Here is a 25,398-nt window from a genome sequence, read left to right as displayed (position 1 = left end):
TTTGTTTTCATGTATGAAGTTTTGGAAGAATTCTCTTAAAACAGGACCATTTTAATTTTAAAAGAAAGTCATAATAACATCTGATGTTCTTTCTTGGGATCTGTTGTTCATGATTTTTTTTTTTTTTTCTCTTCCACACAAGGCCTACTGGCCAAGCTGTGTATTGTTCTGTGCCACAGGCTGTACAATTTTTTATATAGCATTTCTTTGTCTCAAGCATAAGTGTTTAGAAGAACAGAAGGAAAGCACTCTATTTCTTTTTATGTGGATAGAATGCAAACTTTTCTTGTTCCTGGGGTTATATTGGAGGAGAAGCATAAAAAATGAAAAACTGATTTTGGCTAAGTCTTTAAAACAGCTAAAGGAAGTCATCTGACCACACAAGTTGGTTCACCAAGAGGATTTCATTTCTACCAGCCTTACATTTGTCTGAAAATGACAGCCACTAAAGCAAGACACTATTCCTCGTTAGATCCCAGTAAGGCTATGTAAGCCACACAAAAATATGCAAGTTATTCATTCTGAAGGCTACAGGTGTAGCAAAACTATGTACACGCTAGAAGTATTTTAAATGTTATTTGTTACTCTTTTTTTAATAGAAGAATAAACAGAACATGGATCCAATTTTATTGTATTTCCCTATGATTTTTTAAATATTTGAAGGTCAGAGAAGATTGTTAGACAATTATATGAAACACAAGCAGGTACTTTTGTATGGAGCTTTCATTTGGTCCCAGAAAGATTTCTTCCCTATACTACCACCCCGTATTTTCCCTTGTAAGGTACAGGCATGCTAGATTTTAGTAATCTCTAAGTCTTTATTTATTTATTTATTTATTTATGTCTCCCTCATCACTATTCAGTCTATCAAAGTCCTACCAAGCTACTCAGCTGAAAACAAAAGAATTATTTTTGTCTTTTAGAATATGGTATGAGGCCTACTGTACACAGAGTACAAAACATCGAGGTATTCATGACAAAAATCTAATTTAAGAATAGTGCTGTCAAATTCTCAGCAGTATCAAAGTGAATAAAGTGAATAATTCCTTGATAAAAACAGTTGTATGTGCTCACACCTTTTACAAGGTTTCTTTTATAATGCAAATAGCTTCTGCTAGAAAATTACTTATCGGGGGAGAGGGAGAGAGGCACCCCACCTCCTTCACTCCTGTTTTTTGACATGTTTTTATCGTCTTTTCTTTTTTTTTCTGTTTTTATCTACAATAACGAATATATAACAAGAAATGTGCCCTTTTCAGGTTGTTTGATGATTTTTCATTGGATGCTGGCCATTTTTATCTCCACGTAATCCATTTATGCATTCTCTCTAGAAACATCTTACAGTAGAAATTCCAGAATCATTGCATTGATTTCATTGGAAGGTGCTGGTTTATGAATAACTAATAATGATGTTGTCTTTGATTCTTAGGAATCTTTAAAAAAATGAGTCTAAAACTAGACATAAATCAGGAGGTTGGTGCTTTCATGGACATGCAACTAATGTGTTCCTTGAAGGCTGGTGTCATTTGACATGAACTGGGGGCAAGGTTACATGTTTGGGAGAGTACTGCAGGTACAGACCAAAATTTCCATATTCTAGGGGTATATTCCTTCTGTATTCCATCAGGGCGAACTCTTGAATCTCCAGAAGGCCTTAGCAATTACGTGGATGTCCCACAAGCCAGCAAAATGCTATGGTCCAGGTGCATACCAATGAACAAAAGCAGTAAAATGATGACATTTTAAGCCACCTAAGGATACATATAGTTTTCATTTTGTGCCTTTCCATGAGATTTTTCTTAGTCTGTCACATTTCTTTTCCCTGTTGTTACTACAGATTCAGTGGGATACTATAAGTGAAAATACACCAGAGTTCTCCATTGTAAGATCTTTCTTTTGTGCTGACTTTTGTCCTGAAAAGAGATAAACCATTTCTTTCAGTTTGTCTGGAACACGGATGGGTATGGGCAACATTTTTCAACTGCTGAGTCAGTAATCAAAAGGATCTATTTCACCCTTTTTCAAAATTCTGTCATTGACTAGACTGTTGATTATTTATTTATTATTTATATATGCCCGACCTTCTCCTACTAAATCAGCTTGAATAGATTAGCTTAGTGTCAATAATCTCTACACCACGTAGTTTTCCTACACTTAAAAAAAATATGGACACTTGACAGCTTCCTGCCTCCATGGCTCATTGAAAGACAAAAAAATGGGCACAAGGTACTGCACCAATAAAAAGCACCTTTCACCATGATTTTTCCAGATATGGCATTTTGATAAAATTTTATATTTGCCCTTGAATGTTCAAGTATTGAAAAATATTTATGAGTTTCAAAACTCCAGTGTTGGTAACTGTGAAATATAGATGTAGAACCATTCCTCATTCTTTCAGGCAGTTCCTGAACGGTATGTTGTGGGACACCATCTGGTGGATAACTGTAGTTAAAGCAAATATTTATATTTGCAAACAAGTTTTTTTTTGTTCCTTGAAGTTCATATTTGCTCAGATACCCAACAGTTTCCCTAGCCTTAACCGGTCTTGTAATAAGGGAAGGTTAAAGAACTATTCAGATGCAAATCCCTCCCCAACATGACCTACTTACTCTTTAGAAAGTAACGCATACCATGTAAGACCTTTGTGCCGAAAGTACTGAATTCTAACTCATGTTGAATGTTGATGATTCCCATGGGTGCATTTCAGCATTAGCATTTTAGCATGTGCTTCTGTGGAACTTACCATGCTTTCATTCACATCATAAAGCAGTCTCAAAGCACAGGGATGAGATTCTTTTTGGGTGAGATTAAACCAGAAGATACGCTCCAAAAGCACACCTAACGCTCTCCATCTACAGGACCAGGTTAGAAATACTAAACTTGCCTGATATATGTGTTGTGGATGTTGAGCTCTCAACACAAACACTTCAAATCCTTTCTTATTAGCCTGCACTACTTATGAATGTAGACTTCATGTGACTCGCTTGGACCTCGCTGCAGAGCACAGCCTAGGTGGGCTTTGTGAATCTTACTGGAAACCAGTCCATCACAAAGTGAACTTCAAAATGGAAACAGAGATCAGGCAGGCTTCTCTGCACCTGAAGATTCATTACATGGCTCAAAGGTATGTGATTTAGTCATTGAGTAAAAAGTCCTGAACCAAACCTTTTCTCTTTAGTCAAACAGAGTCCAGAACGATTCATTTTAGAACATTTGTCTTTTTTGTTTTGTTTTGTTTTGTTTTCTCTTGGTGTGGCAGGATGAATGTTTTGAGGGATTTCTCTAGAAGCAGGGTTATTTTACTCAATTTCTTTAGTATTTGGAAGACAAGATTACTGATAGTCATGTTACACATGTGCTTGAAAAACATATTTTGTCTGCTACTTTTATATTTCTCTTGAAGCAACCAGACAAAAAGATAGGGTGTCTTTTCTAAAAGTTAAAATAACAGAGGGAGAAAGAATTGCATCTGTGTATAATTATAGCTGATGTGCTGAAAATCTACTGCTCTTTTGTAAGTTCATCCTCAGCAAAACCTCACACGATCAGCTCTTTTTTATGCCAAATAACCCACAAATTTTATAGCCTGGACCTTTCTACATCATAAATGTAAAAATAAAGCAGAGTGTTATTGATGGGAAATATTATTGGCACCAACTATAGTTCTAATGATCTGTAATACATGTATGATAGTTTATAGGTTAAGGCTGGCTGTAAATTTGTAAATGCATACAACCACGTAGTACTTTCACTTTGTGTGATACGATATAGAATCTTAAAATAAACAAGCCATATATTTAAGATAAACATAAATTCTTAAAATTCAGAAAGCAGCAACATTCCTGTAAAGAGAGGACATCATTTACTGGAATTGTTTTTACTAGGAATACCCAGTTTAGACATTTATGAGGTCAAGATAAGCGACACTGATTTATTAAGAACAAATTTAACTATTCAAGCTTTATAGTCACTTTTAGGATTAGTAATGCCTATCAGATTGACGCTTGCATTTAAACAGAGCTCTTAGTTTCACATTAAGAACGTAAGAAAGGCCTGACTAGGTCAAAACAAAGGTCCCTCCAGCTCAGTTTTTGGCCTTCAGCAGTGGCAATAGGAGAGTCTATCCATGGTGAGTAAAGAGCCCCATCATTTTCAGAGGTCCATTCCTCTTTCACTTGACACACCATTATTGTATTATGGACATGAGAAACACATCCCTACCCTATGGAGATATCCCTTATTTGTCTAATCCCTTTTTGAACCTGCTGTCAGTGTTTGCTTCTACAGTCTCATGTGACAATAAATTCCAGAAGCCCACTACCTTGTGTTTAAAGAAATGCTTCGTTTGATATGTTTTAAGCTGCTGTCCTATTATTTTCAACAACTTCTCGTATTATGGGATGCAGTGAACTAGTGGTTCTGCTTTAACCACTATTTTCATCACTTTTCTCCCCAGCCTTCTCCTTTCACTGCTGGAGTCCCAGCTTTTTCAGTTTCTCCTCAGAAGGTAGCTGCTCAGTCCCTAATTCATTTCAGTTGCCCATAGAGCTTTATGTTGTTATGCAGAATGCCAAGACATTTTTTTTTTTTTTCTCAGTGTATTCTGGGATCAAACTGTTATACTGCTGAAAAGAATACTGAAGGTTTCCATATTATCAAGGTGATAATTTTCGTTCTTATTCCTAAGGGTTCACAAGAATTCATACCTGGGGAATATAGTTTGATTTTTTCCTTTCTAATTTCCAGCTACTATTTTATATGTAATGCTATTCATTAACTCCAAATTTAAAATTTTGAGAAGTACCATATTTTTTGCTATAACAAGCTAAGCATAAATATATTTTGCTGTGTTTCAATAATACTTGCACTTTTCTCTAATGTGCTACTTGGTTATTCCTTTAATGCATGTATCTATCTACAGAACTTTAAATTATGTTAGGCTCTTCTGGAATGTCTTTAAAGTTTTCCTCAAAGACTTTGAATCATATATATTCACTACCTTCTCTGACACTCAGTATTTCTCCCACTCTAACAACTTCTGCTGAACACTAGTTTTGAAAATTTTCCTTCATTTGAGGCACGTGTTTTCCACCTCATATGTTAAGGGTTTAGTTCTGCATTAATTACAAATATTATCTACTAGTGCAGAAGCTTACGGCCACAGGTAGCTAACTTCTTTTCTCCCAGGAGAAAAATGCAAGCATTGTGTTGATTGTTTTTGATTTATAGAACACAAAGGCCTCATTCATTCTGATTTCAAGGTCATCGCTATGTGATCTTCTTGACAAGTTCGAACAACTTGCAGATAAGCATCAAGAAGTCCTCCTGAATAACAATGACTAGACTGTCAGGATAGTAATAGTATGACTGAAGGGAGCATCCTCTAAATGCAACACATACTAAGGAATGTGGAGAAAACTTCTAAGACCTACTGTTGTGATAAAATGGCATGTGCCATTTTTAATGTAATGATGAACTGGATTGCTGATTGGAATCAAGAATTAAATGAACCTGCTAATTTAGCTAAGAAGAGAGGGATTTTGACCATTTCATATAAAGCAGAGTGATGTGTAGGAAGCTCAAAGAATATGATATCTTTCTCTGACTCCTTTGTTCCTCTGTGGGAGGCCACTCTATAGCATAGAAAAAATTTCTTGATGCTGCTGAATTTCATATAAGCAGATTGACAGGATGCAGAGTTTGGCACAGTTGTCTTTTTTTCTGATGAGGATTACAAATAGCAGCAGTGGCAAAGATCCAAACTGACCTATACTGACAAAATAATTCAAGTAATTCTTCAGGGAATCTGACCACAAACACATTTAGTCCTTTACTTTCATGTGGAGTTCAAAACACTGCAAAAATCTCATGGTATGCTGTACAGTTGTGAGCTCTGTGCTGCACACATTCACTTGGTGTAGTACCACATGAGGCTGAGACAAGCGGATACATACAACAAGGTTCTAAGGAGTGATAAATAAACTGGGTTTATTTCATTCCTAGATAAATTTCATAGAAGTAGGACATGTGAAAATTGGGTGATAAAGATTCCCATGCCCAGCATAACTAGGAATGTCATGCATATTAATTAAGCAAACAGAAACAACAAAATAGTTTGTATGTATTTTTGAGGTGCATACAATTCACAATAGAACAGGTTTCCAGTCTCAGTGCCAGATCAACCTAGCCAAAAAGGATAATTGATTGGTTTTATGCATCATTGCACAGTGTCTAAAGGCACTCATAATCTATGGTTGATTGCATTTTGAGTATTGCCAAAACGAATACAATCCCCTCACTGTTGAACAAGATCATAATATTTATATTGACAATTGAGAACTTTGAATAATACAGTCACATCATGTCTTTTCTATAAAATTAAGACCCTTTTATGTCCAAAATCAAAAACAGATTGCACAGTCCAAATAGTTAGGATCTTGTCAGCATTTTTCAATTAAAATTGCTTATTTGTCTAAGTTGTGTCTTTGTCATATAAATATGAAAATATATTCTTACAGTATGGACTTGGATTCAATTCAACTTCAAGACTTTCTTGTATTTTCTTATAGCAAGCTATCTGCCCTCTCAAAATGAGATATAAAGGAAATAAAGAAAAATGTCTTTTTAGTTTATGAGGCTGAGAAAATACAGAACTGTTCCCATTTAGAAATTGTCTCAAAAGGTAGTATTAAACCTAGAGACATCTTTCAAGAAGAATGACCAGATTCACTTTGACAAAGAACAAGCTGAGGGAGAGTATGTTCTCTCTCTGAAAACCAGTGAACCAAAATTTGGAATAAAAAGGCCTTTTAAAATTTCTTATGGAACATGGAAACAGTTGATATATTCTGTGAGTGTCCCAGTCAAGCAAGAATGTAGGATCACTTTTAACAGACCGTTTTTCAGGCACTGAAAATTTTCTTCAAAAAATTCTTCTCAAATTTCACTGAGTGCCGTTAAGTTTTTTAAAAGTTTCTAAAAGCAGATTATTAATATATCTTTACATCAACTTTTTATTATTATTATTATTATTTATTTCTAATTGCAAGGAGATTTGTTATTTGGGCATAGATTTGAGAGCCAGTAGATCTAAATTTTATTTCTGTCACTGCCATTCTGTGCTTTTAGAATTCTGTGCTTTTATAAAACAGGGATAAAAATAATTTCATTTATATAAAACTTCAGTATCTATTGATGAAACTATCTTTTCAAACGAAGTAATGAGATTAATTTTGGTTGCTGGGATTACCAAAAAAAAAATAAAAAAATAAAAACACACCACCACCAACAATACGAACAAACAAACAAACAAACAACTGCAATGTATCTAGATATCCCAGAACAGTTTTGAGACTTACTCTCCTAAAATGGTTGATCTTTCTTTAAGGGAACTGTGTAACAAGCTTTTACCTGTATGAAAGGCAAAGAGGCTATCCCAGGCCAAGGCAAAGGTACCACCAGCCACACACAATTCTCTTTCAAGGGAATAGTTTTGTTGTCAACAAAACCGGGAAAAAAAAAATGTTAAGTGGAATAGCCTCACCATTGCAGTAGATTATAGTACAGTACACTGCAGTTACATTATGCTCACACAAGGCTTAGATTGAAATTCTTGCAGCAAATCTGGTAGGGGAGTTATCTGGAGCCCTCTGCACATTGGATTTGGGACACAGAAGACCTTCTCAGGAGAAGATGCAGACAAAAAGATTGATGTGACTGGTACATTGTGCTGATGCTGTGTCCGGGACAGAAAAAGTCCCACTGAGTACAGTGCTCCTGCCCAAGTATTACCTCCAAATATTCTCTCCTTCATTCCTTATAGGCACTGGGATGGTTTGGGCACCTAACTCCCACAGAAGTCACAGCTGCAGACTGCGTTTTCTGTTGACTATCTTAGTTTACACCATGCCCTGCAAACTGATTTTAGTTAATCACCTCCTAGATACCTAACTTTTCCAAAGCTTTGTGTATGACAGACTCACTTGAAATTCTGAATTTCTCTAAATGAGAGTGGTTTCCAGGAGTCGGGTATAGCATTACTGAGTTTTAGTCTCAGACTCATGTCTCCCATTTAGACTCATATGTCTCCCTTTCAAATCTAGCCCAAGGTCTTTTACTTGTGAGTGCTAGATCTGGGGCCCTCAGCACAAGAAGTACATGGAAGTATTAGAACAAGTCCAGAGGAGGGCCACAAGGATGATCAGAGGGCTGGAGCACCTCTCCTATGCAGACAGGCTGAGAGAGTTGGGGTTGTTCAGCCTGGAGAAGAGAAGGCTCTGGGGAGACCTTACAGCGGCCTTCCAGTGCCTAAAGGGGGCCTGCAGGAAAGGTGGGGAGGGACTCGTTGTCCGGGGGTGTAGGGATAGGGCAAGGGTAATGACTTTAAGCTAAAAATGGGGAGATATAGATTAAACATAAGGAGGAAATTCTTTACTATGAGGGTGGTGAGGAACTACTGGAAGCTGTGGGCAGAGAAGTGGTGGATGTCCCATCCCTGTAAGTGCTCAAGGTCAGGCTGGATGGGGCTTTGAGCAACCTGATCTAGCACAAAGTGTCCCAGCCCACAGATGGGGGTTGGTACTGGATGATCCTTAAGGGCCCTTCCAACCCAAACCGCTTTATGATTCTATGAATCTAAAAAGGAGTGAATCTTTCCTGGGTGAAGGTGCCACTGAAGCACAGCATTGCTTCCCTCTCATTTTCACGCAGTTAAATTTCATAATGGGATTGTTAAGATGGGGGCATTTATTTCTAATTATTTTTCTTACCTTTACATCTCTGTGATTCTACATCTTAATTTTTTCTTCCTTCTTGTCTACCATTCCTCCACTATTCTTGTGACACAAAATGGCATCAAAATTTCTGACATTCACTGGGGAATCTCTCTGGTACCAGCTCCAAATAGCCATTTGAGTTATTTCTGAAGATCTGTGAGAATTCTGCAGAACTGCTTCCTACGTTTGTTGCAGCTATTTCTTTTGGGCAGCGTGGAAGATGGTCAGAGAAAATGGTGCAGTGTGTGCTATTTAATTCTTTGTCCTCGCATACTATGCCAAAACTCTTTATGTGGTTTGCACAATAATAGAGTAAAAAACAAAGGAAAACCAGAAAACCATTTGCAATGAATAGCAGTTTAGATTGTTTGTGTGGTTTCATTGTTTTCTTGTTTGTTTGTTTTGTTTTTAGTAGTGATTTTTTGGGAGAAAATAGTATTTAACTACAAGCCCATCCATTCTGGAGTTACAGCATTGCCTACTAGTGACCTCACATTAGCATTTTAAAACACAAGATCTAGTAGTTGTTACTGTTCAAATAAAACATGTTTTAGAACATTCTGAAGGATAAGCTGGTTCTGTATAAACACCTTGCAGATGAAGATTCACCCCCAGTAAATTCTGAGCAATGCACTGTCAGACACAGGGAAATTTGTAGACAACTACCCCAGTGCAGACTGGGCAATATTGTATTCCTGACCATACAGAATATTGTAATTAAGGCATTTATGTATATTAAGTGTAGTTTCAGAAACGGTACATTTTTTTTGTTGTCTTTCAAGCTGAAACCAAGAAATAGATTTAAAAGCTATCCATAGGTCTAGAGTTAAATCAGCTTTCTCAGGCAATTAGATTGCTAAACATTAATTTTTAAAAATTTGCTGGAACTGCATATGACCCAAAGAACCAAGGGTAAACTGCAATAGTGGAGAATTTTCTTAGAGATCCCTAATTTCATCCCAAATGTATTAGCTTGGGGATGTCAGTAACTGAGGCTAAAGAATTAATACAGTCCGTTGAATCATAGGACCATTCAGGTTGGAAAAGACCTCTAAGATCATCTAGTCCAACCTTTAACCTAGTACCAAAGTCCACCACTAAGCAAGCCATCCTGCTAAGTTCTAAATCTACACGTTTCTTGAAGACCTCCATGGATGGTGACTCAACCACTTCTATGGACAGCCTGTTCCAATGCTGCACAACCCTTTCAGTAAAGAAATTTCTCCTAATATCCAACCTAAACCTCCCCTGGCACAACTTAAGGCCATTTCCCCTTGTCCTATCACTTCTTGCTTGGGAGATCAACCTCCATCCCACTACGACCTCTGTTGGGGTAGTTGTAGAGAGTGGTAAGGTCTGGCTCTGGCACCTCAATGTCCTTGCAGCGAGGGGCCCAAAACTGAACACAGTATTTGAGGTTTGGTCTCACCAGAGCAAAGTACAGGGAGACAATCACTTCTCTAGTCCTGCTAGCCACACTATTTCTGACACAAGCCAGGATGCTGTTGGCCTTCTTGGCCACCCGAGCACGCTGCTGGCTCACATTCAGCCAGCTATGGACCAACACCCCCAGGTCCCTTTGTGCCAGGCAGCTTTCCAGCCACTCTTCACCAGCCTGTAGCATTGCGTGAGGTTGTTGTGCCCCAAGTACAAAACCCAGTACTCAGCCTTGTTGAACCTCATACAATTGGCCTCAGCCCATCGGTCCAGCCTATCCAGATCCCTCTGCAGAGCCCTCCTACACTTGAGCAGATCAACACCCACACCCAACTTGGTGTCATCTGCAAACTTACTGAGGGTGTGCTCAATCCCCTTGTCCAGATCATTGGAAAGATATGGAAGAGAACTGGCCCCAGTACTAAGCCCTGAGGGACACCACTACTGACCTGCCTCCAGCTGGGTTTAACTCCATTCACCACGACTCTTTGGGCCCGGCCACCCAGACAGTTTTTTGCCCAGTGAAGCGTATGCCCATACAGGCCTTGAACAGCCAGCTTCTTCAGAAGAATGCTGTGGGAAGCCTTACTGGGTCAAAAGCTTTACTGAATTCTAGAGAGACCACATCCACAGCCCTTCCCTCATCCACTAAGCGCGACGCCTTGTCATAGGAGATCAGGTTTGTCAAGCAGGACCTGCCTTTGATAAACCCATGCTGACTGGGCCTGATCACCTGGTTGCCCTGTAGGTGCTACGTGATGGCACTCAGGATAATCTACTCCATGCACTTCCCTGGCGCCAAGGTCAGACTGACAGGCCTGTGGTTTCCTGGATCCTCCTTGCGGTCCTTCCTTTGGATGGCCATCACATTTGCTAGTTGCCAGTCAACTGGGACCTCTGCTGATAGCCAGGTCTGATGATAAATGATGAAAAGTGTCTTGGCAAGCACTTGAGCCAGCTCCCTCAGTACCCTCGGGTGGATAATATCTGGCCCCATAGACTTGCATACATCTAAGTGGTTTAGCAGGTCACTAACCATTTCCTTGTGGATTATGAGGGCTTCTTTCTGCTCCCTGTCCCTATCTACCAGCTCAGGGCCCTGAGTACCTGGAGGACAACTGGTCTTGCTGCTAAAAACTGAGGCAAAGAAGGCATTAAGTACCTCAGCCTTTTCCTCATCTCTTGTCACTGTTTCCCCCTACATCCAATAAAGGGTGGAGATTCTCTTTAGTCCTCTTTTTCTTATTTATGTACTTATAAAAAAAATAAAAATAAATATTGTCTTTAAGAGTAATAACCAGATTGAGCTCAAGTTGGGCTTTGGCTCTTCTAATTTTGCCCCTGCACAGCCTCATGACATCTTAGTAGTCCTCCTGAGTGGCCTGCCCCCTTCTTCCTAAGGTCACAAACCCTCTTTTTCTTCCTGAGTTCTAGCTACAGCGCTCTGTTCAGCCAGGCCAGTCTTCTTCCACACCAGCTTATCTTTCAGCATGTGGGGATGGCCTGCTCCTGAGCCTTTAGGATTTCCCTCTTGAAGAGCACCCAGCCTTCCTGGACTCCTTTGCCCTTCAGAACTGCCTCCCAAGGGACTCCTCCAACCAGTCTAACAGGCCGAAGTCTGCCCTCTGGAAGTCCAGGGTGGCAGTTCTTCTAACCTCCCTCCTTACTGTTCCAATAATCAAAAACTCTATTAATTCGTGATCAGTGTGCTCAAGATGGCCTCCAACCTTCACATCACCCACAAGTCCTTCTGTATTTACAAACAAGCGGTCGAGTGGGTGACCGTCCCTAGTTGGCTCGCTCACCAGCTGTGTCAGGAGAGCTGGGTTCTTGGTATACCCTTAGGTATATTCACAGTTCAAATAGAGGAGTCTGGAACATAGTGCAAAAACTAAATTCCTTGATATATAGAATGAACTAGGAAGTAACATGGGCCAGAGGATTTTCAAAGAATGGATGTTTGTTACTTCCCCAGAATCTGAAAAGTAAAAATGCATCAGATTGAGAACCAAAATTTTGTAAATATAGGAACAGATAGTTTGACATGAATTTTATGGAATATATATTCTTTGCTTAGATGAAAAAATGGAAAAATTGATTAAATTGAGTATCCTTCTAGATAAATTCCTTTCTTCTTGATTATGCAGACTAGTTTAACCAGGGTTTATATATATATATAAAATTACCCAGTTAAACTGAACCAATGCTAATTTTTACAGCATTCTACTTTAAATTTAATCTATGATTTTTGTTGTAACCAGGAAAGAGAATTTTGAGATACAATAATTAGAAGGTAAATAAACCCAAACTGTATTCTGAACTGTCTGACAAAATGCTAGAGGCCTTGGAAAACAGAATTATGACAAGCAGGATCAGACTTTAGTTATTACTGATGGTGAAGACATAAATAACTAGAAAACATCCACTCCATTTCACGAAAGTCCTTCAAAATTCTGAAATACATCCTTGTTGAACATAACCTTTAAAATATTTGTGTTAAATGGTTTGTTTCAAAGTAGTATTTTTTACCAAAAAGTTCAGATCTTACAATTATCCTTTCCATTCTGAAGTGATGTAAGTTTCTCAGATCACTAGAACTTCCCCCAAAAGTTTTAGTTTTAACAAAACAATATATTTAAGTAGTATTTTCTAGGTGAAAATCTTCTTATCACCTTGAATGAGATAAAATAACAAAAGCCAGTCCTTTGTATGTATGTGTGGCATTTTTTTTTCATCACATCTGATATACAGCTTTTAATAAAAAGCTTTTCCTTCTCATCAATAATCAGACACACAAAAGAGGGAGCTTCCTTCTATCAATAACCTTTAACTAACATCAAATCTTCTGTTTCCTCAAGGCAAACAATCAGGTAGCACTAACACCTGCAGCTACTGGAAACATTTGTCTAAGAAGGAATCAAACTAGTGGGAGCCTGGGGAAATATAAATACGGTAAATGGATTGCAAATACTTCAGCTGGTGCTTAGAAATTGTCCAGTCATGAAGTGCTACTTTTTGCTAATAAAACCCCCTAGAACTCACCAGAAGTTAGCTTACTGTGGTGTTGGAACAATTATCAAATATATTTAGAAGAGGACAAAGATGCATTATGGATGAAAATAGTGTTTATATACCAAACTGTAAGAAGGTAGAAGAAAAGCTCTCTGAGATGACAAATCACAAACTCAGACTGAGAGACAATTTCTCAAGCATACTAGTGTGCCTATACGTCCAAGCAGTTACATAAAGCTCTTTATAGTTCATGTGGTGTTAGAATTTCCTCTGTGCTTAACAGTCCAAAGCATCCACATTGGATTCAAATTGTGCTTTGCTACAATGACTGTTACTTGTTAGAGTTCCCTACAGCTTTTACAAACATATTCTCCAGTATTTTTCGCCCTCAAACAGTTTTATGAACTTGAACACATATCCGTGTTAGTCTTGGGCCCACATAATTCCAGTAGATATCACTATACATGTCATGCCTCTACATACAATGCCTCTCTATATACATTGTCTCTACATACAATGCCCCTACATATCAGTGCAAGATAATAATATGAGAAATGGCATCACGATCATAAGAAATCTTTAATTTGAATTTATTAAGCCATTCCTACATAAGTTAAATCACCATGCCTACCAGCTGTAGAAAACCCTCTAAAGTAAATCACAGCTATATAGTCTGTGAAAATGTCTCAGTTTACGAAGGTGTTCTTCAAGCACCTTCTTGAATACTTCATCATTCAACACTACCTGCTCCCTTTTTCTCAAGCATGAAGGCAAGAAATTAAAAATAGAAACAGTCGTGAAAGAGGAAAATAGTGGACTTGATTTAGAAAGTCTCTTCCAGTCCTTTCTATGCAGGACAGTATTGTAATGGTGGCCTTTTCCATGTACACGGATTCAAGAGACAACTGAGAATTAATACATTCATTACTTCTGATATGCACTACAGTGGTGAGATGTCATTTGATCCTCTTTTAGTATCCTTAGCTACTCTAGTGCCTTTAGCTTAGCTACAGTTCTGAGTATGTGGTAATTGTCAGAGAATAAGAATAGAGAATAGAATAAAATAGAATATAAAAATAATAACGTAGTGTATCAGTAATTCATTTTCACAGCTTGGGTTAGAATAGATTTGGCAAACTATACAGATGTTATAGGATCCCAAAACGTGAGACAGATGAGTCAGGGTTTTTCCCAGGGCAGAAGGCACAAAGAAATGTGCCAGGTAGCCAATAAACATAATTTATACAAATTAAGTCTTCATATATGATTAAGATAATAATTTTAAGAGTTCTGGTATTGTGACTGCACTCCTTCGCCCCTGAGTCAATGTACATTTCAAGTTTTTATATGTATATGCTCAAACTCTTCTTCAGACTTCAGTTTTATTTAATATCAGCATAGTTTCGTTTGCAGATATTTCATATATTACAATATGAATTCACTACAGACCATGCATTTTCCATGTTATATCTCCACAGCATTAATTGCACAATTAAGTTATTACACTTTTAAAATTACTCTTATTATTTTACAGGAATGCCTATGTTGTCTGATCAGGTTTCCTGAATCCTTGTTGTTCCTCAGGAAGCATTTAGGGGCCACCAATGGTTACAGAGCTTGCAATACCCAAGGTAATTCATTTAGAGCTGCTTTGGTGTATCCCTGCAAGGCACAGTCTTGCACCATGTAAATAGTCTGATTGCCAAACTAAGACAGAATACCTGAATTTTATATCTGAAAATTACTTTTACAGCCATCATGATTAGGATTTTATTTGAAAATGAGAAGTTAGGGGATGTTTCAATATTTGTAGGTAATGAAACAAAAAAAATGATCTCCAGTAACAAAGATTTCTCTAAATCAATAGGCAAACTGCTATTTGACATCAGTAAGAACACTATTGACTTCTACATCTAGAGAGCTCTGAAGATATCATCCTTTAAGAAACAGTTTTTATTTAAAAGGATGAGGTGGTCAGTTTTGTTAGGAAGTAGTATTAAAAGTTTTTAAAATGCATATGTTTTTAAGACAAATACCAACCATGTTAGTAAGTAACATGATTTCACATAGTGAGTATAGAAATTTTTACTTACATGACTAACAGCAATACTTTTATAATTACTTCTCTGTTGGATTATCTTCCCAAGAAGCCTTAAGCATTACAGGCATGTACATTATAGAGGACCAAAAAATCTAACTATCATGTTCTGGAAAGCATATGTGATCACAGCAACAGAGATTTGTTTTTAAATGTTAGGATAGATACAAACCATCGTGGGGGTGTATATACAAAGTTTTGAAATATTAGAATGCAGACTTCTGAGACTAGAGGAATAGGATTTTTTGACATAATGTTATTTACACATCCATAAAAGAACTGCAGCAGACAAGAGTTTTACTTCTGACTGTAGATCAGACTTGGAAGCTCCACGTGCAAAATTTTCAGAGAACGAAGTTAAAAGTGAGTATGTTGAAATGAGTGATACATGGTGAGAAGTAATACTGAGCCACTATATCTGTTCAAACATTTCTCCATCAGACCTGTCACACTTGTGGTGGTGGTCTTTATTCTCCGGGGTAGTATTCAGATGTCAAGTCAGATTAAAGCTGGCTTTGAGTGAGCTAGTTCATCCATACCATGCAGTCTACTGGGACTACTTTGCCATACGCTTACCAATGTGCAAGATGTATCAATTTATATTACACATAATACCAGAAAAAAAAAAAATAAAGAATTCGGATTTCTTGTTTCACAGGCACTGCTTTAACCATTCAAATTAATCACTAGTTTCAAACTGAAAATAGCCTGAACTTTTTAAATACAGGGTCAAGTTTGTAATGATTATTGAAAAATAAATGTCCTCCCACAATTCTTCTCCTGAACTTGTTAGTGTCACTGAGATGTGTCGTCAGTACTATCAGCAAGATTAATAGTGTGAGCAAGAGAAGTGATTCAAATCACACAAATGCCTGAGCAGTTTAGATAGTGTGGAGTATTTGAAACATCTGCACAGGGCTTGCAGCTACTGGACCTACAGCAGACCTGCGCTCTTCTGGAGCAATAGCTGGAATGCAGGTGGGATATCCTAGTGATCTTTCCTCAGGCTTCTAGGTTTCACCTGATAAACACTGATAAAATATTTCCGGTAGCATGAAGAAAAAAAGGAAATATGCATTTATCCACAATATATTGCATCTACTTCACAGCTTTCTCAGTCAAATTTATTTACAACCTCAAAAGCATGTGAATTGTACTAATTTCTGTGTAGCATTGGCGTAACACAGGCAATTTAAAATTTGTCCCAGTTACTAAATAGCAGAAAATTTTCTTATTTTTTGGTGGATGTTCTGTAAATATGCAGAACCGTACAAATGTGGGATTGAAAATAATTCTGCAGTAGGATTTGCTTTGGCTGGGGAGTTGGACAAGATGAACTCCAAAGATGCCTTCCAACATAAATTAGCTGATTCTATAAAATGCAGATGCAGTTTTTAAAAATACCTTTTGTGAAAATCCCGTGCAGGACAGTACCTTTGATAATAAGGATTTGATTGCAGAACATAGCAAAGGAAATAATTGTGAAAGCACAGTATTATATGATGTATATTCTATTGATCTCTTTTAAAAAGTAGTGAGTGCAATCTTACTATTTTATTTTTCATTGTTAAATATTTTATTTTTATGATAAATATGTTGTAAAAATGTAGGCCTCGTCAAGGAGATGCATTGAAACACAACATTAAATCAGAGGTCAATAAGACTACAAAGCTGAGACTAACATGCAAATCATTTAAATTATCTGTATGAAAATGAAAGTAAATTTTATTTAAAATATTTGGAACATTGTGTAAAAAATCTTACTATTATAAAATGTATAGAAATGGAGACCTTGACAATAGTAACTTTGAGAAATTATACAGAAATTGAAAATAAGCCCTCAAAAATACAGAACATCATTCCAATAATATCGTAGACAGAAAAAAAAAAAAAAGAATTTTGAAGATTTAAAACTTTGGCAACTAAAAATATGATTTATTACACTGTTTTTAGCATTTTGCATCTTTCACAGCCATTGAATAATAGCTTAAATTACAAAGATCCATTGTGCTTTCAATTTTTCAGTACACTTTCAAAACCTACTGTACTAGATTTTGACTGGGAAGTCAAAAACTAAATAAAAAATGGTCGAACGGTTGAATGACCTAGCCCATCACCTAATAATTGTGTTGAGTGTCACTTGCTAGACTAACCTCATGAAGAATTAAATCTGAAATATATGACAAGGCCATTCTAGTGACTACAGCATATTAAAACAAATTATTTAGGGGGGGAAAAAAGGATGGCAGCATAACTTTGGAGGAATAATTAAGCTCAAGCAGAGACATAAGGACTCTTTCTTTGATCCAAGTAATGTCTATCACCACAAAACAGTAATTGGCTAGATTTTAGGTAACACTTAAGCTTGACAAAAACTTACATCTATGCTGTGCATATCATACCCTGAAGAAGAATGTTTAGGATATGGGAGACAGAAATGATAGTAAATACATAATGACAACATGAATGAGAGACTGTTATTTTATTTCTAGAAGAGACAATAAGGATCAGTGTCTGGTACAAGAGGCTGTCATTTTTTGCTGTTCATATTAACACTTTTCACTGGACTGTAAGTGTCCCAGGGAGGTAGCATAAGGCCAAAAAAGAGTAAGTCATGCAGGCTAATTAGGCTAAGTGGCTGTGTTTTGTTACAGCAAGACCATCCCCAAGCCCACTGAAATTACTGGTGCATACACAGCCAGTCAACGGTTTCAACTGGAAATCAGAAGCATCTACTTGCAGCTGGGGCTGAAATTTGAGTACAGACCTCTCCTCCCCTCTCTGTACTCCAGAGCCAGGCTATCAGCTGATCGGCAGCGCTGTCAGCAGCTCAGCAGCCTTGGGAGCCTGTCTCAAGAGGAGGGACAGATCTCCAAGTAATTCTTGCTCTCGTTTGCATCTGTAGGAAGGAAGTAGGCTTGGAAACTGGCTGAGCAGCTCTGTGAAGAACTCTTTTTCCTCCCCAGCTCGTGGGACGAACGCCTTTTATCATTTAACACGGTTAATAAGTTGTAATAAAACTCTCCCCACCACATTTTCCCAAGATACAATTGATAATGTGGGGGACTGGATTAGGGGACACCCAAGCCCATATACAGGGGTTCAGCAATGTGGAAAGAGACGGGGTTTGTTTTAAACCAGGTTTAACCTGAACTTTATTATCCAAAGCAAATATATTTTTCTGTAATGAGGTCTCTAAAGAGATGCAATGATAATCCCCCTTACCCATGGTGTGGGGATGAAGAGTGTACATACTCAAACACCCAAGAATGCTTCTGAAATACCTCAGGGAATAAACGGTGTAACACTGTGGATCACATGAACTCTTCCAGGTACCTGTGATTCTGGTGGTTTACACAATGGAAAATCTCCCGAGCTGGCCTACAACATTTGCCAGAAAAAACGTAAGATGTGTGCTTCCCCTATTTTCATATCCTGTTATCACATATTTAAGATCACATTGTCTTGTTACAACTGTGCACCCGTAATATAAGCAAATATAGCATTTTCAACACAGAAATATAATGAGGACTTTTTGGAAAAATGTATACAGTAATTAAGTCATTACTCTGAATATCCTGAAGGGCAAGAATTCATTTATGCACAGCAATCCAGGAATATGTTTAAATATGTTAGACGTCATGTGTTTTGGAAAAGGACAACACACATGCAACATAAAGTATGCTGATAGTGCAGTTTGAATACAGAAATACTCATTTTCCACCCAGCTTCCTTTAACCTTAGTGGGGATTTTAGGAGTCAACTTGCAGAAAGAGAAGTTTAAAAAAAAAAAAGAAAGTTAACTTTAATTTTAAACAATTTTATACATTTAGGCATATTAGTTTTATATATTTAGGCACTTAGACTAAATCAATAGATATAGATTAATTATTAAGAGAGAGATGTATCTCAACAAAACAAATCAAAACAAACCTCAGCACCTCAGCCAATGTATGTCAAACGTCTAATGGAATGAAACAAAATACCTTCTAGAGGCTCCCTTTCTCTTCATACATGTAAACATGATATGACAAGCAAATTCAGACCCAACTACTTGATAATATGATTTTATTATGAATGCTTTTTCTTTAATAACCATCTCACCTTCCGAAATTCTAAAGTGGCACCTTCATCTTGTTTATTGAAAATGCAGTATTCCAACATAAAATAAAAAATACGGATCTGCGTACCTTCTGCGATCTTCTTCTCAAGTACATTTCCTCTTTTTATGTTTTTAATACCCTAGAGGTATTTTTAGAAGCTAAAATAAGTGATTAAAGACACTTCTGTTGTCAGTTTTATACTTTTAAGATGCCTAGGCTTTCTTATTTGAGGTTTCTACTTGTTTAAAGCTAACTAGCTGAAATGGAAGCCACCCACACAATTTTGCTATGAAAATGAGATATTTGCAACATAATACTTGTACTGCAGTTCCATTCCTCCATCATACACACTACATTTAGTTTCAGTGGTCTGAACAAGCAAAGGCATGCACATAATTAATTCCATGAGGGACAGCTTATTCATATACTCGCACACACAACTCTTGCTCTTTGTATATCAGTTGCACATAATTTACAATGGCTATTTCTGCTAACTTGAGTACTCTGTAAATTAAATTCTAAATAAAGCTCCAAGTTTTCAGACTTATTTTTCTTGTAGATCCATCAAACATTTTCTATTGTCCTATATGCACATAAGTGCATGCACACACCCTGGAAAGGACTTTTTCTATTCTTCAGCCTGTGCTATGTAGTAAAATGGTTTTAAAAATAACATGGCAACAGTTGCTTGCACATGTGGATGTCATAAACATTTTGTGTTACGTTACAATCCAGCTCAATCAAATGCATTTTAGCAGCAGCGGGCATGGGAGTGGATATGGAATGCATTTTCTTAGACACGAAGGTGATTTGAAAGTTGCAAACGGGTAACACATACGGTGCGTATTAGTTGTAAGCTCACAAATGTTTTCCTGGTGACATACATATATGTATGTAGGGTCTGCACTTAAAATAAATAGGAATAGAGTTAGGAAAAGAGCCCGTTTTTTCCAGGATTATAAGAGAATACTGCCCAGGAAATCTCCTGGAGGAGATCTCCCGGAGGCAGAGCAGCACTCCGCGATCCCCCTCAGCCTTCGCGGCCCCGAGGCCTCCAGCAGGGCCCCCCAGGCCTCACAGCCCCGCGGCCGCCCGGCCCCGCCGCGCCCCGGCCGCCTAGGAACGAGCGCCGCTCTAAAATGGCGGCGGCCGCCGGCGGGCAGGTGAGCCCCTGTCCGCCCTCAGCGGGGCCGCCTGACGGGGAGGTCGGGGCGGGGAGGAGGTGGGGAAATGGCAAGTGCCGGGCCCGGAGGAATGGCAGTCGCGGGGCGCTGCCCTTTTTTCTCCGTGCGCGGGGGGTTGAAGGCAGCACCTGGGGTTTCTGGTCTGAAGTAGGTGCGCGGTTCCCGGCTGCGTGCCTGTCAGTGCCTGGCAGCTGGCCCCAGCTGCAAATCCTCAGGGACAGGCGTTACTCTGTGGGGATGTCGTACAGCTGCTGTTCTCCCGACAGCTTTTCTTTTTCCGCCTGCGGATTTTGTGGGCCATTTGGCCGGGATTTTCCCCCACCTGGCATCTGGGAGCTGTATCAAGTTCCTGGACAAGTGGCCACTGTCCAGCCACCAGCTGTGCTGAGTAAATGGCTGGAGCGCCCTATGGGCCCCACTAGCTCTGTGCTTGCCCCACTGGGAAAGCACCACAGCTCCAGCCCATTTCCAAGTGTGCCCAAAGTTACCTTATGTCGGCCCAATGACCCCAGAGCATGTTTCACAAACTCATTGCGTGCCTTATACAGGCTGCTCTAAGCATACCCATCAATACTTCCAAGCTTGCAAAGTTTTGTATTTGCAGTTTCATGTTGTAAGCAAGAGTGATCTTAAAGGGCATGGGGCATTTACTAAAGCCATTACTGTTTTACTGATGAGACGTTTTGTTTTCTATCAGCTGCTAGAAGTTGAGATCCATAATACTCATGTTACTAGGATTGCTTTTACAAATTATGGCACATAAGCACTATATTCTGAAAATGATATTTGTCTCTACATTCTTCAAAATTAAATATACATGCAGAGTTTTCTGGATGCATAGAATCATATAATGGCTCAGGTTGGAAGGGACCTTAAAGATCACCTAGTTCCAACCCCCCCAGATAATTTTAAAAAGTCATGTGTGTAAAATAAATTTGCAAACTTATTGCAAGGTAAGCCGTTTTCATGCTGATCACCTGTACTGATTTGCCTGACATGAGCTGAGAAGCCCGTTCTCCAGCCAATCTGTTTTCATATATCTGTGAGCTGTGGGTCTCTATAGAAAACTGGAGTAACATAACTGTTGATGTATTTTTTATCAATTTAAAATAGGAACTGCCAATTTGATATCTCTTTATCTGTCTTAGACTATGCTATAGTTTGCAAGGTGCTGTGATTCATACATTAATTTTGGCATGTGTATTAATTTAGACACTGAATATGTATATGTTATAATGTAATGAATTATGCAGTATCTTTTGCTGACAAATGTACTGTGTACTGTCAGGCAGTAGAAAAACAGCTGAAGATCTGTGGCTTTAAGCGGAATATCGATGTCTTAGTATTGTATCTGGCTGGACAGTAAGTAACATGTTTCTTCGGCTTTTACTAAAAATGAATCACATGGTAAATGGTAACTTTTCATAACTCTTTCCATCCCTGAACATCATTTATATGTGAATTCTTGGTAAATCGTATTTATACCTAGTCTATACATGTTGTGCAAGAAGAAATGGTGGAGATATATATGGATGTAGACTGCAGAACTGCACTCCTGATGAAGTAGTTAAATGCCTCAGCCCTAGACACACAGTCCTCTAGCAACCCAGAATTGCTTGAGAGTCGGTAAGTTCATAGTTTGCGTGAACTTCTACCACAGGGTACAGAGACGTGAAGCTTAATGGGCTGATCTCTACCTGTTCTAACTGGCTTGTAAGGCTGGATGAAAGACTATCAAGAAAGCAAAAGCAAAAACACGGGACCTGCCCAGTCTGAGAACTGCCAAATTTCTGACCTCCCTGAAGAAATCTGTTGTTGCAATAGCAAAACTCATTGGTAGCACCTTTGAAATTACCTGCATTGCTACCATTAAGAATTGAAGGGAGGGCAGGGCAACACGAAGTGAGCACGAGAACACTTGTTTGGAGCTGACAGCACTGATCAGAGAAGTGATCTCCTCTGTGAGCTTTATGAAGCAGCTTAAGAGATAGGGCAGGTGAGGAGAATAAACCATGCAAAGTGAAGGAAGGCAAAGCTTTCATGAACCTGTGGGTGATCTAGTTTGATAGAGTGATATGCTGTAGGATGAACATGCTGAGAGGCTACTGTAGAGAGATGGATACATGACAGGACATACTTCAAAGTTTTTGAAAAGCATACTTTGAATTTCTGGCCAGGGCACAATTCCAACTGTTACATACCTGTCTGCAGCCTCACAACTGTGTCTAGTGTTTGTACTGTTGATATCATATGTAAAGAACTAATGTAGTTCAATAATTCAGGGACAACGTTTTAAAAGTCTCTAGGTTTTATGAATGAAAAAAAAAATGTATTACAGGATTTCAGTGATTTTAGTGGAAATTAGGTGCTCTTGAAAGTCTCCATGTGTCCACTGGTATGTCTAAATTCCTTAGCGCATCTCCCGATTTACACCAAGAAAGAATTTGATGCTCTGTGAAAAGAAAATATGAAGAATATAGTTACTGTTAAATTATTATAAGCTTTATTAACTTTATTTTAGAAAGAATAAAACACAGAAAATCCAAGTAAGGAACAAATTTAAATAGAAAGTTACAAGATGCATCTATATATTATTTAAACAATATGATAAAAATATTCTAATGCATATGTGTAAAATATTAAGACTGTATATATATACAATCTTAAGAAGCACATTTTCTGATATTAAATACTTAAATATATGCCCTGACTGGCTTTGAAATACTTTTTTGTGTGTGGAATAAAAAAATGAATAAAAAGAAATTACCAGATGGCAGATACAGAAGTGATCTGTCTTCCCATTAAACCATTTTGAGAAAGATGATGCAAGCTGGCTTCTTTGATGATTGGAGAGAACCTATTTCCTTTTATTCTATACCAATTTATATAAACCTTGAACCTCAGCCAATCTCAGTATCAGATCATGCCTCCTTAACTGTTGATTTGACATATATTTCTGTTGGCTAAAGTAAGAAGAAAATGAAAAAATAATAATGAAAGTCAATCAAATTAGAGGGGACAAAATTATGTTTTTAAACTACTGCTATTAAAGGGACATGAAAAAATTTACTTTTCAACACTGAAAGCTGTCATCCTAGGAAAACTGATTAACTTAGCAGTAGGTAGGAGTAGAGGGCTGGAGGCCAAAAAGTATCAGTTTGTAAGAGACATGCAAAGTCTGGAAGGCATACAGAACGGGACAGGCTCCTTTGGAGGAATTAAACTCTACTTGGGGCAAATTAAATGCCTTAATACCAGGAAAAAAAAAAAAAGAAAAAGAAACACAGATCAAGGCTTGGATACAGTAGACATGAGACTGTTAAAAGAGAGGGAGTAAAGCCTATGAAAATGTAAACCTGTAAACTAAGTGTAGAATGGCAATGACAAAGAATATGAGGAGATTTGGGCTTTGCTATCTGAAAAGTAGTTCAGGGGTGTACAGGTAAAGCTATAAAGAAGAAAATAGAAAATAGTTCTGTAAGAGCTCTGTATGTCCTGTCAGCATCAAGTGATTATCTTTAGTACTTGCAATAATGTATTTACTTGTGACAATAAAATAAACACATAAATACAGGAGCAGCATGGGGTAATCTGATTTTCAGAAATACAGGAGAATAAAATTACAGCACATGGACTTTGTGGGGTTCGCTCTTGACTTTTTTTTTTCAAGAACAAGATCAGAAAAAGTGTCCACTCCTCCTTTGTATCTGGTGGGTTTGCTGGAAAAAAAAAACATGGGAAAAGAGACTAGGCTTCATAGCTGGAACATGAGCAGATTGAGTTAGGCTGATAATGTAAGGTTAATTCTTACCAATGCTATTAATTCTTTCTGAAACACTGGCCCTGGTGCTGCAAGATATTCAAATCAACACAGAAAGTTTTATTATGTCAATTAAAATTGTAAATGTCATCTATAATTATTTGAGAGGAAATCAAGAATATTTATTTAAAACAACAAAACCCAGCAACAATTAGTGAAATTACTCAGCAGCTCACCCATATTCTCTGGTTAGTAGGTAATTTATTACTTATAGTACACTAGCAAGCTCAGCTTCAACGTGCTACATACAATTAAACAAAACCCCCTACAAGCAGAGAGTACCAGCTTCAGTGAATGTACAGTTTCATGTAAAACAAGACTGCTAATGAGTATGAGTAAATACGAAAGTTTGTATGAGGACAGGAGAGGAAAGGGGTGAAAAAAGATAAAAGATTTCACAGTGTGCATTAATACGAAAAATAAGAAATGTACAGTGATGTGCTAAGTGTCTTTCTTGCATCTCTGGCACTGTGGCTGGAGAATCTGCGTTGTACTGAAAACAGCTCTCTTTTTACGTTTTGCCCTCTAGGATGCAAAAATTCTCCTGTGTTTTGAGCAGAATTTTAACAAGCTCCAAAGTAGATGAGACTCATGCTCCCTGGAAAATAAATGCTGTTATGGAAAAATAATTTATAACTGAGTTTGTTCCAATTTCTTTACCGCCTGCTGCTTTGTTATGCTTTCAGGTGTTTATAATGCATATATTGTCTCTCCCTTTTGTTCTGTGTGTCTATTTTTTATTAAAAAAATTATCTGTTTTTTAAGTCAGTAAGCACCATGAATATTAACAAATTTGTTTTCTGTTCCACCAGAGGACTAAGAAGCATTCCAAGTCTATCACGCTTTCATAGGTTGAGGTATTTGTGGATTAACAACAATAAGGTAATAAGGTATACCTTTAAAAAGCAGAACAATGCATTAACACTCCCTGTTTATTGCATCACGATTTTTCTAACATAAAATATGACTG

At 37.8% G+C, this 25,398-nt stretch overlaps 1 protein-coding gene across 7 annotated transcripts in view; it reads left to right on the top strand.

Annotated features, from left to right (window-relative positions):
- The first annotated feature begins 2,537 nt into the window (after window positions 1–2,537).
- Window positions 2,538–25,398, top strand: part of LRRC72 (leucine rich repeat containing 72) — a 37,463-nt gene continuing 14,602 nt past the window's right edge. The window contains exons 1-4 of one of the 7 annotated variants that reach the window (XM_083822879.1): window positions 2,538–3,124; window positions 14,758–14,854; window positions 21,897–21,970; window positions 25,241–25,310. In XM_083822879.1, the coding sequence (XP_083679005.1) occupies window positions 14,828–14,854; window positions 21,897–21,970; window positions 25,241–25,310 (171 nt within the window). In that variant the 5' untranslated portion in view covers window positions 2,538–3,124; window positions 14,758–14,827. Of the gene's footprint in view, window positions 3,125–14,340; window positions 14,855–15,634; window positions 15,685–17,454; window positions 20,588–21,804; window positions 21,971–25,240; window positions 25,311–25,398 lie in introns of those variants that run through there. The other 6 variants (XM_083822877.1, XM_083822875.1, XM_083822881.1 and 3 more) reach the window with 6 other exon arrangements.

The sequence above is a fragment of the Anser anser genome (assembly GCF_964211835.1).
Source record: "Anser anser genome assembly, chromosome: 2".
Taxonomy (NCBI): Eukaryota; Metazoa; Chordata; class Aves; order Anseriformes; family Anatidae; genus Anser; species Anser anser.
This window is presented reverse-complemented; position numbering and strand designations above follow the sequence as displayed.